Source organism: Abramis brama (assembly GCF_963993115.1).
Source record: "Abramis brama genome assembly, chromosome: 17".
Classification (NCBI taxonomy): Eukaryota; Metazoa; Chordata; class Actinopteri; order Cypriniformes; family Leuciscidae; genus Abramis; species Abramis brama.
Genome location: NC_139979.1, coordinates 6426555 through 6439076, shown reverse-complemented (window position 1 = coordinate 6439076; position 12522 = coordinate 6426555). Strand labels below are relative to the sequence as shown.

General features: G+C 35.8%; 2 protein-coding genes across 2 annotated transcripts; both read right to left on the bottom strand.

Moving 5' to 3' along the window:
• Positions 1–2049: 2049 nt before the first annotated feature.
• LOC311067443 (sulfotransferase 2B1-like) lies at positions 2050–4486 on the bottom strand. Its single transcript, XM_084089300.1, has 5 exons — positions 3967–4486; positions 3187–3313; positions 2624–2718; positions 2363–2543; positions 2050–2222 (listed from the first exon to the last, which is right to left on the bottom strand). The coding sequence occupies exons 1-5, from the start codon at positions 4225–4227 to the stop codon at positions 2107–2109; spliced, it is 780 nt and encodes a 259-aa protein (XP_083945426.1). The 5' UTR covers positions 4228–4486; the 3' UTR covers positions 2050–2106.
• A 3705-nt stretch (positions 4487–8191) lies between these two features.
• Positions 8192–11429, bottom strand: LOC311067180 (sulfotransferase 2B1-like). The gene is made up of 6 exons (XM_084088852.1): positions 10776–11429; positions 10107–10315; positions 9330–9456; positions 8770–8864; positions 8509–8689; positions 8192–8368 (listed from the first exon to the last, which is right to left on the bottom strand). The coding sequence occupies exons 1-6, from the start codon at positions 10912–10914 to the stop codon at positions 8253–8255; spliced, it is 867 nt and encodes a 288-aa protein (XP_083944978.1). The 5' UTR covers positions 10915–11429; the 3' UTR covers positions 8192–8252.
• Between the last annotated feature and the right edge of the window lie 1093 nt (positions 11430–12522).

Genomic DNA, 12522 nt, shown 5'->3' with positions numbered 1-12522 from the left:
TGGTTAAAAAAAATCCTGAAACCCCAAAATTTATTGGTGATTGAAAAAAAAATCCCATTGTTTTTGCCTATACATATAATTTCATGCCATTTTATTTTTTAAACAACTTAGTCCTGGCGTCCACTACAGAGGACATAGCATAACGTATGAATAAAATATTATTTTTCAAAAATGTTTTTTTTTTACCATTTGTTTCTTGTGCTCTAAACAATGTGATGACATGGAAAAAAACTACATTCAAAAAACTTTTTTTTTCTGGGTCTCAGGAGGCTATGCATTAAACTGCATATAAACTTAGATCATATAAGCTCTTTTTATTGGGAATGATTATATGAAGGTATATTGAAACAAAACCAGCAGGAAACAGATGTTGGGACACTGATAAACTCAAGTGATAAAAACAGTCCTTCTCAAAGATAGCAAGCTTCAAAAGAAAGCTTTTCTAACATTATACATTTATAAAATTATACATTTAAGTCTTTACTGTCACTTTTGATCAATTTAATGCATCCTTTCTGAATAATTAAAACAATTCTTACTGACCCCAAACTTTTGAATGGTAGTGTATAATGTTACAAAAGCTTTCTATTTCAGATAAATGCTGTTCTATTGAACTTTCGTTTCATCAAATAGTTTTCTTGACTGTTTTAAGCATTTTCAACATTGTCACCGCCATCAACGACCCCTTCATTGACCTGCAGTACATGGTGAGATTCGCTGAAGCACAAATAATCGGCATTGTGTAAAGCATCAGCCAAGTTAAACAAACATATAAACCTGCATGTAGTGTTTTTAGAGTGAGATTTTAGATGCTTTCAAACATGCAGCTTTTGCTGTGAATTTAATGGGATTTTTCAGCATCTACCATGAAATTGGACTTTTTTAAAGAATATTCCTGACCTTAAGCACAATTTATTGGTGCACAACATTACTTTAAAACAAAAAGTAACATAAAAATATCATGAATATATAAAAATTCTAATATATTGATAAAATAATGTCTGCCTCTGAAAGATAAATTAAATTCGATCAAAAGTGATAGTAAAGACATTTATAATGTTGCCAAAGATTTCTATTTCAAATAAATGCTGTTCTTTTTAACTGTGTTAATCAAAGAATCATGAATATTATATTATATATATATATAAAAAATAAAATAAAACTTGCCTTGCCTTGCCTATATATATATATATATATATATGAAGAGTTCAGATGCAAAAGCCTTTAAGTGGCATCTGAAATTTTCTTCTAGAATGATTTTTTTCATTCATTTTTATCAAGCTCGTATATTTCACTTAAATGGCAATTAATAGGTAATTTTAAATGAAGTGAAATTAGTGAACTTAAATATACAAGCTTGATAAAAATTATCATTCTAGAAGAAAATAAGAGTAATGATTAGGAGTAATGATGCTGAAAATTCAGCTTTGCATACACATAAATTGTATTTTTTTCCCCCACATTACTATTTTTGCTGTATTTTGGCTCAAATAACTGCAGCCTTGGTGAGCAGAAGATACTTCTTTTAAAAACTTTAAAAATCTTACCAATTTAAAACTTTTTAATGGTAGTGTATATATATACTTTTTGATTGTGAATAATTATATTAAAGTATATGGAAAATGTATTATGCTTGGTGCAAAACCAACAGGAAATAGATCCAAGTGATATTTCACTGTAAAAAAAAAAAAAAAAAAAACTGTCCTTCTCAAAGATAAATCTCATTATTTTGCAGCAATACATGAATTAAATGTAAATGCATCTAACTACATTTCACTGCGTTAGTGCTTGCAACTTCACCCAGTGACACAAAGCAATGCAAACAGACGTCAGGATGTTGCATCCTCGCCGCCGTTATGTTGTAAAAACCAACACTGGTTTAACTGTCATAGACTTTAACATCTTATCATCTTAAGCAATCCCAGCAGATCTTCAGGACACCAGAGGACGTTGCAGCAATAACTCTTTCACGCTGTGCTGCCTGATGGGGAATGAAACCTTAAACTCGAATAAACAACATAGAAACCAAGTCAAGTAAACCATCACACATTGCAACTATGACTCTTTATTTTGATGTGCACTGGGATGACATTACAAGAGATTCGCTCATTTCTCATCCCATGGGAATCTGATGTTACTTCCTTTCATTTCCTCCTGAATTACAGCTGTGAATTTGGCATCAAGTTCAGGGCTGAAGTGATTCTTCCAGTCTCCAGCGATACCTTTAAATAAACAGAATGGTTTCAGTCAAAAACATAAATGGGATGAACCAACTGAGCATGTATGTTTATTATTAAAACTGTACATCTTTTAAAAGCTTTCAGTGTTTTAAAATGTGTCAGTACTGTTTAAATGCTTGTACCTTTTCTGAGGAAGTTTGACTTCTTCTGGTCCAAAACGACATCTGGCACCAGAGAGTAGTTTGACATGTTGTTTGTTTTCATATTTTTGAAAGTGCCGTTATTGACCACACGATCCAGAGCTTCTACGCTGAGCTCCCGACCGAGGAAGTTTAAAATCCGCTCCACGATTTCACGGAGGTCCTTTAATTACAAAAAGAAAGAACTGCAAGTCACTCATTCTCTCTGATACCTGAAGGAGTATTACTTTCCCTTCACTTTACCTGAAGCATTTCTTCATAGGTGATGTACAGAATTCTGTCCCCAAGCTCAGGGTTTCGCCAACTTTTCACATGGTCAGTCCACTTCCCGAAAAGAACTGTGCAAGCAATTGCAAATCAATTATTGCAATATTTATGACACACTCCATTCATTCATAAGCGGCAACATCAATATATCAAAACACACCAATGTACAAGAACTAGTCAATAATAATCAGGATAGAACTGTTTTCAACATTGAAATAATCAGAAATGTTTCTTGAGCAGCAAATCAGCATTTTAGAATGATTATTTCTGAAGGATCATGTGACACTGAAGACTGGACTAATGATGCTAAAAAAATTCAGCTTTGCATCACAGGAATAAATTACATTTTAAAATAGATTAAAATAGAAAACAGTCATTTAAAAATAGTAAAATTATTTCACAATATTACTGTTTTTACTGTGTTTTTAATCAAATAAATGCAGCATTGGTGAGCGACTTCTTCATAAGAGACTGCTTTTTTTTTAAAATTTTTAACGAGTTCAAACTTTTGAATGTTAGTGTATATTTGAATACCTCACCTTTTCCTGACAGGAATTTGTCTGTGAATTTTTCAAATGTTCCAGGGTCTTCAAGGAAAGTTGCCATTTTATGAAAGTGAAAAGATGAGACTAGAACATCTTTAGGATTCCGAGCAACGTAGATTACCTGAAGAGGAAAGAAAGATATCACGATTAGAGACATGCAACCTGACTGACTGGCCGGACATGTTTCTGGATATGAAATCACCCAAAACACACACTGTGCTTTTGTGCTTATGTAAGGATATTGCCACTGATTCCTTATGATGCCATAATGTACTGAGAATTATACAGTGAAACCAATGCAGACAAGGTCATTTTGCGTCATAACACACGCAATTGCTGTCAAGGATAACAATAATAAAACACTCTGTGATAATAGATTTGATAATAGGTTTAACTGTTGTGTTATTCATTTCAAATCACAATTATGGGGATTGTTTAGGTTTATAAGCTCAGCTCTTGACTCTTAGGTCTGATCATAATTTTTAGTTTACACTATATGTGACAACAATGCACATTATAGCACAGAAATAATATATGATGTTTATAAACACTATTGTGGTGAGCAGTGTAGTGATTATCTTTGATGAATGCTAAATATCACATCCATGCATGCACAGATATTACCTTTTATTTTCATCTCAAAATTCACGAATGGTCACAAAAACAAACAAAAAGACTAGTATCATCAGAAAGCAACAACAAAAAAAACAGACTCTATAAAAAAAAAAAATCTATAGAGTGACTTAGATGTGGCTGTCCTGCTGTTTTCTATACCTTGGCCTTGGAGTTGAAAAAGGAGGGAGGCATCAAATGACAAGGCATGTGGGAGACGATGGCTCGCGGTGAAGGGAATTTATCGAGGACCAGTGGAGCTCGGTTTTCCTCCAGCCATGGAACCCTCTCCCAGTTGGGGATGGTTTGCACTGAGGTCAGGTCTCCTCCATTCAGGAGTGGGGGAAGAATTTCCTGCATCCATGTTGTACCTGAAAAAAACAGGCAGGGGTTAATGAGGATGCACTGATCGCCTTCATGCATGTTTCATTTATACTTGCATTTGATTTAGGAAACACACATCATCATGCATTACGCTGAATTTCTCAAAATACACTGCTCAAAAAAATTAAAGGAACACTTTGAAAACACATCAGATCTCAATGGGGAAAAATATCATGCTGGATATCTATACTAATATGAACTGGGTAATGTGTTATGAACAAAAGGATGCCACATCGTTTGATGGAAATGAAAATAATCAACCTACAGAGGATTGAATTCAAAGACACCCCGGAAATCTAAGTGAAAAAATGATGCAGCAGGCTTGTCAATTTTGCTGAAATTTTATTGCAGCAACTCAAAATGGTTCTCAGTAGTTTGTATGGCCCCCACGTGCTTGTATGCATGCCTGACAACGTCGGGACATGCTCCTACTGAGACGACGGATGGTGTCCTGGGGTATTTCCTCCCAGATCTGGACCAGCGCATCACTGAGCTCCTGGACAGTCTGAGGTGCAACCAGGTGATGTCAGATGGACCGAAACACAATGTCCCAGAGGTGTTCTATTGGATGTAGGTCAGGTGAGCGTGGTGGCCCTTCAATGGTATCATTCCTTCATCCTCCAGGAACTGCCTGCATGCTCTCGCCACATGAGGCCGGGCATTGTTGTGCACCAGGAGGAACCCAGGACCCACTGCACCAGCATAGGGTCTGACAATGGATCCAAGGATTTCATCCCAATACCTAATGGCAGTCAGGGTGCCATTGTCTAGCCTGCAGAGGTCTGTGCGTCCCTCCATGGATATGCCTCCCCAGACCCTCACTGACCCACCACCAAACCGGTCATGCTGAACGATGTTACAGGCAGCATAACATTCTCCACGGCTTCTCCAGACCCTTTCCTGTCTGTCACGTGCTCAGGGTGAACCTGCTCTCATTTGTGAAAACCACAGGGCACCAGTGGCGGACCTGCCAATTCTGGTGTTCAATGGGAAATGCCAATCGAGCTCCCTGGTGCTGGGCAGTGAGCACAGGGCCCACTAGAAGACGTCGGGCCCTCAGGCCACCCTCATGAAGTCTGTTTCTGATTGTTTGGTCAGAGACATTCACACCAGTGGCCTGCTGGTGGTCATTTTGTAGGGTTCTGGCAGTGCTCATCATGTTTCTCCTCGCACAAAGGAGCAGATACCGGTCCTGCTGATGGGTTAAGGACCTTCTACCGCCCTGTCCAGCTCTCCTAGAGTAGCTGTCTGTCTTCCTGGAATCTCCTCCATGCTCTTGAGACTGTGCTGGGAGACACAGTAAACCTTCTGGCAATGGCACGTATTGATGAGCCATCCTGAAGGAGCTGGGCTGCCTGCGCAACCTCTGTAGGGTCCAGGTATCGCCTCATGCTACCAGTAGTGACACTGACCCTAGCCAAATGCAAAACTGGTGAAAAACAGTCTGAAAAGATGAGTAGGGAAAAAATGTCAGTGGCCTCCACCTGTAAAACCATTCCTGTTTTGGGGGTTGTCTCACTGTTGCCCATCTAGTGCACCTGCTGTTAATTTCATTAACACTAAAGCAGCTGAAACTGATTACCAACCCCCTCTGTTACTTAACTGACCAGATCAATATCCCAGGAGTTTAACTGACTTGATGCTATTCTCTGATTAAAAAGTGTTCCCTTTATTTTTTTGAGCAGTGTATATCTCCATAACATTTGCACAAGAGATTGCATTAGCCTGATGTTCAGTATTTAAATCTGAATGCTTATAATAGAGTTAGTGGAGTGATTTGCAGTCTGAGGAGGATCAGAATGCAGACACTGTCATCCAAAGCAAATTACATTGCATTCAATGGGAATATTAATTTATGGCCATTTTACCCACATATTGCATAAAGTAAAATGGTGTATCAATTAATTCCTGAAACCCCAAAATTTATTGGTGATTGAAAAAAAAATCCCATTGTTTTTGCCTATACATATAATTTCATGCCATTTTATTTTTTAAACAACTTAGTCCTGGCGTCCACTACAGAGGACATAGCATAACGTATGAATAAAATATTATTTTTCAAAAATGTTTTTTTTTACCATTTGTTTCTTGTGCTCTAAACAATGTGATGACATGGAAAAAAACTACATTCAAAAAACTTTTTTTTTCTGGGTCTCAGGAGGCTATGCATTAAACTGCATATAAACGTAGATCATATAAGCTCTTTTTATTGGGAATGATTATATGAAGGTATATTGAAACAAAACCAGCAGGAAACAGATGTTGGGACACTGATAAACTCAAGTGATAAAAACAGTCCTTCTCAAAGATAGCAAGCTTCAAAAGAAAGCTTTTCTAACATTATACATTTATAAAATTATACATTTAAGTCTTTACTGTCACTTTTGATCAATTTAATGCATCCTTTCTGAATAATTAAAACAATTCTTACTGACCCCAAACTTTTGAATGGTAGTGTATAATGTTACAAAAGCTTTCTATTTCAGATAAATGCTGTTCTATTGAACTTTCGTTTCATCAAATAGTTTTCTTGACTGTTTTCAGCATTTTCAACATTGTCACCGCCATCAACGACCCCTTCATTGACCTGCAGTACATGGTGAGATTCGCTGAAGCACAAATAATCGGCATTGTGTAAAGCATCAGCCAAGTTAAACAAACATATAAACCTGCATGTAGTGTTTTTAGAGTGAGATTTTAGATGCTTTCAAACATGCAGCTTTTGCTGTGAATTTAATGGGATTTTTCAGCATCTACCATGAAATTGGACTTTTTTAAAGAATATTCCTGACCTTAAGCACAATTTATTGGTGCACAACATTACTTTAAAACAAAAAGTAACATAAAAATATCATGAATATATAAAAATTCTAATATATTGATAAAATAATGTCTGCCTCTGAAAGATAAATTAAATTCGATCAAAAGTGATAGTAAAGACATTTATAATGTTGCCAAAGATTTCTATTTCAAATAAATGCTGTTCTTTTTAACTGTGTTAATCAAAGAATCATGAATATTATATTATATATATATATATATATATATATATATATATATATATATATATATATATATATATATATATATATATATATATAAAAAATAAAATAAAACTTGCCTTGCCTTGCCTATATATATATATATATATATATATGAAGAGTTCAGATGCAAAAGCCTTTAAGTGGCATCTGAAATTTTCTTCTAGAATGATTTTTTTCATTCATTTTTATCAAGCTCGTATATTTCACTTAAATGGCAATTAATAGGTAATTTTAAATGAAGTGAAATTAGTGAACTTAAATATACAAGCTTGATAAAAATTATCATTCTAGAAGAAAATAAGAGTAATGATTAGGAGTAATGATGCTGAAAATTCAGCTTTGCATACACATAAATTGTACTTTTTCCCCCCACATTACTGTTTTTGCTGTATTTTGGCTCAAATAACTGCAGCCTTGGTGAGCAGAAGATACTTCTTTTAAAAACTTTAAAAATCTTACCAATTTAAAACTTTTTAATGGTAGTGTATATATATACTTTTTGATTGTGAATAATTATATTAAAGTATATGGAAAATGTATTATGCTTGGTGCAAAACCAACAGGAAATAGATCCAAGTGATATTTCACTGTAAAAAAAAAAAAAAAAAAAAAACTGTCCTTCTCAAAGATAAATCTCATTATTTTGCAGCAATACATGAATTAAATGTAAATGCATCTAACTACATTTCACTGCGTTAGTGCTTGCAACTTCACCCAGTGACACAAAGCAATGCAAACAGACGTCAGGATGTTGCATCCTCGCCGCCGTTATGTTGTAAAAACCAACACTGGTTTAACTGTCATAGACTTTAACATCTTATCATCTTAAGCAATCCCAGCAGATCTTCAGGACACCAGAGGACGTTGCAGCAATAACTCTTTCACGCTGTGCTGCCTGATGGGGAATGAAACCTTAAACTCGAATAAACAACATAGAAACCAAGTCAAGTAAACCATCACACATTGCAACTATGACTGTTTATTTTGATGTGCACTGGGATGACATTACAAGAGATTCGCTCATTTCTCATCCCATGGGAATCTGATGTTACTTCCTTTCATTTCCTCCTGAATTACAGCTGTGAATTTGGCATCAAGTTCAGGGCTGAAGTGATTCTTCCAGTCTCCAGCGATACCTTTAAATAAACAGAATGGTTTCAGTCAAAAACATAAATGGGATGAACCAACTGAGCATGTATGTTTATTATTAAAACTGTACATCTTTTAAAAGTTTTCAGTGTTTTAAAATGTGTCAGTACTGTTTAAATGCTTGTACCTTTTCTGAGGAAGTTTGACTTCTTCTGGTCCAAAACGACATCTGGCACCAGAGAGTAGTTTGACATGTTGTTTGTTTTCATATTTTTGAAAGTGCCGTTATTGACCACACGATCCAGAGCTTCTACGCTGAGCTCCCGACCGAGGAAGTTTAAAATCCGCTCCACGATTTCACGGAGGTCCTTTAATTACAAAAAGAAAGAACTGCAAGTCACTCATTCTCTCTGATACCTGAAGGAGTATTACTTTCCCTTCACTTTACCTGAAGCATTTCTTCATAGGTGATGTACAGAATTCTGTCCCCAAGCTCAGGGTTTCGCCAACTTTTCACATGGTCAGTCCACTTCCCGAAAAGAACTGTGCAAGCAATTGCAAATCAATTATTGCAATATTTATGACACACTCCATTCATAAGCGGCAACATCAATATATCAAAACACACCAATGTACAAGAACTAGTCAATAATAATCAGGATAGAACTGTTTTCAACATTGAAATAATCAGAAATGTTTCTTGAGCAGCAAATCAGCATTTTAGAATGATTATTTCTGAAGGATCATGTGACACTGAAGACTGGACTAATGATGCTAAAAAAATTCAGCTTTGCATCACAGGAATAAATTACATTTTAAAATAGATTAAAATAGAAAACAGTCATTTAAAAATAGTACAATTATTTCACAATATTACTGTTTTTACTGTGTTTTTAATCAAATAAATGCAGCATTGGTGAGCGACTTCTTCATAAGAAACTGCTTTTTTTTATTTTTTTATTAACGAGTTCAAACTTTTGAATGTTAGTGTATATTTGAATCCCTCACCTTTTCCTGACAGGAATTTGTCTGTGAATTCTTCAAATGTTCCAGGGTCTTCAAGGAAAGTTGCCATTTTATGAAAGTGAAAAGATGAGACTAGAACATCTTTAGGATTCCGAGCAACGTAGATTACCTGAAGAGGAAAGAAAGATATCACGATTAGAGACATGCAACCTGACTGACTGGCCGGACATGTTTCTGGATATGAAATCACCCAAAACACACACTGTGCTTTTGTGCTTATGTAAGGATATTGCCACTGATTCCTTATGATGCCATAATGTACTGAGAATTATACAGTGAAACCAATGCAGACAAGGTCATTTTGCGTCATAACACACGCAATTGCTGTCAAGGATAACACTAATAAAACACTCTGTGATAATAGATTTGATAATAGGTTTAACTGTTGTGTTATTCATTTCAATTCACAATTATGGGGATTGTTTAGGTTTATAAGCTCAGCTCTTGACTCTTAGGTCTGATCATAATTTTTAGTTTACACTATATGTGACAACAATGCACATTATAGCACAGAAATAATATATGATGTTTATAAACACTATTGTGGTGAGCAGTGTAGTGATTATCTTTGATGAATGCTAAATATCACATCCATGCATGCACAGATATTACCTTTTATTTTCATCTCAAAATTCACGAATGGTCACAAAAACAAACAAAAAGACTAGTATCATCAGAAAGCAACAAAAAAAAAACAGACTATAAAAAAAAAAAATCTATAGAGTGACTTAGATGTGGCTGTCCTGCTGTTTTCTATACCTTGGCCTTGGAGTTGAAAAAGGAGGGAGGCATCAAATGACAAGGCATGTGGGAGACGATGGCTCGCGGTGAAGGGAATTTATCGAGGACCAGTGGAGCTCGGTTTTCCTCCAGCCATGGAACCCTCTCCCAGTTGGGGATGGTTTGCACTGAGGTCAGGTCTCCTCCATTCAGGAGTGGGGGAAGAATTTCCTGCATCCATGTTGTACCTGAAAAAAACAGGCAGGGGTTAATGAGGATGCACTGATCGCCTTCATGCATGTTTCATTTATACTTGCATTTGATTTAGGAAACACACATCATCATGCATTACGCTGAATTTCTCAAAATATATCTCCATAACATTTGCACAAGAGATTGCATTAGCCTGATGTTCAGTATTTAAATCTGAATGCTTATAATAGAGTTAGTGGAGTGATTTGCAGTCTGAGGAGGATCAGAATGCAGACAGTCATCCAAAGCAAATTACATTGCATTCAATGGAAACATTTTATCAGTTCACAAGGAATCGAACTCATGATTGCTCTTTGTGGTTTCTGCATCGTTTAACTGCTGCACAATTTTAAGATGTTGATTTGTTTAGCAAACTGTGCAAGTAGATTAAGACGTGTTGCTGAATGCATAAGACGAGAAATAAACATTATGCATTGAAAACAGAGTTGAACTTACCAGATTTTGGATAGGTTACAGCAAAGATATCGTCATCTTTAACTTGAAAATTCTGGAGGTAGTTGAGACTCTCATCTGTGTGAGCAATCGTAGGCAGCATGAGACCATGGTAAAGCCGATACAAATCGCTGTCCGCCATCCTCTGCTGACCGGACTTTGCAAAACAAGGATGTTTTGTTCACCGTGTTCTCTGTGAATTCAAATTCACTTGTGCTTGGAAGGGAGGAGAGAGAGTGAACAAGAGAGAGAGAGAGAGAGAAAGAGAGTGAGAGTGTGAGAGAGAGAGTTAGAGAGAGAGAGAGAGAGAGAGTGTGAGATTGACGGTGAGAGCATTCATTAACTCAACAGGGAGCTGTAGATTTGCTGCTGACATTCACAGGAGCGTTTGGGGGAAAGGTTACTTGGGTCCAAGTACACATACAAAGGAGGATTTTACGTGCACAATACTGAAAGGAAAAAAGATAGCTGCAAAGTCTTTTATAAGGACAGAAAGAACAAGCAAACAAACAAAATTGTTAGATATACTTTATGATTCCTATGCATAGGTATTTGTGTGATAGGCTACTTCAGGGAAATACATTGCATTTTTAAAAAATATTATAAAACACCATGAGATTTTTTTATTATTTATTTTTTTTTTTAAATGGAGAAAGTATAAAACATTAGAAGAGAGTAAGAAAGAACATTTGAGAAATAAAGTTCAAAAGAAAAAATGAAAGAGTCCAAAAGAGTTCAAAAGGAAGACGGAAAACATTTGAAAGAAAACATAGTAGCATATGTAACTAATCGTCAAAGGACAAATCAAAAGAATCAAAGAATGTTTCAAAGAGTTTGAAGGACGAAAACTTTAAAAGACAGTTTGAAAAAAGTTCAATAAAAACATTGTTTGAAAGAAAGATCATAAGAAGATTTAGAAGTAAGCTGAAAACCTGCCCTGCTAGATGAACGCATGTGAGACTAGAGAGAGTTTGATTGTTTATCAGCAGCATTGAGTCATCAGTCTGATCAAGAGCCTCTACTGTACAGGTAATGTAATACATGTGAGACAGTGTCCCGTAATCCAAGAGTGAAACTCCAGCGGGTTTCGCTCTTTATTCAATTCTTTTCACAAATCGACCTCAGGTGTGCATATGGAGAATAAAAACACTGCTCCTTGATTTTAAACCGAAGAACTGGTTTGTTGGTACGTGATTGTTATTGTTGCGGGTAGACTAACTTGCTAGAAAGTCGATAAGAAGGCTCCGCCCACCTCTGGGGGACAACAAGTTCAAGTTACCAAAGTACACTTTCTATGAGGACAAAATGAAGAGAATGCACAGGTTTAAATCCACTTGATTGCATGCATCCACTATAGTCTTTTTTTTAAAGGATTTTTTAATCAATTAGGAGGCAGTTCTGGAGATTGAAAAATACAAAAACTTAAAATCTGAAAATAGCCAAATCTATTGGATATTTCACTTCATTTCCCCAATAGAACTGAATGTGTAATTATGGTAAATAAGTGTAGCAAACTAGTATATAAAATCCTGACTGTATCTATAATGTGTTACAACCTAAAACCAGCATGCACGTGTCCAAAATGCACCTTATACTGGTCAAGAAGTCAGTTCTATCTATAGCTATGAACATCATCAGTAGTGTTTTTCAGCAGAGATAAATCAAAAACTGTGTACTAAGCCACTCCCTGTTCATTATGATTTGGATTTTTTTCTTTTCTTATGATTCATCAAAACCCATAGTTAAACCC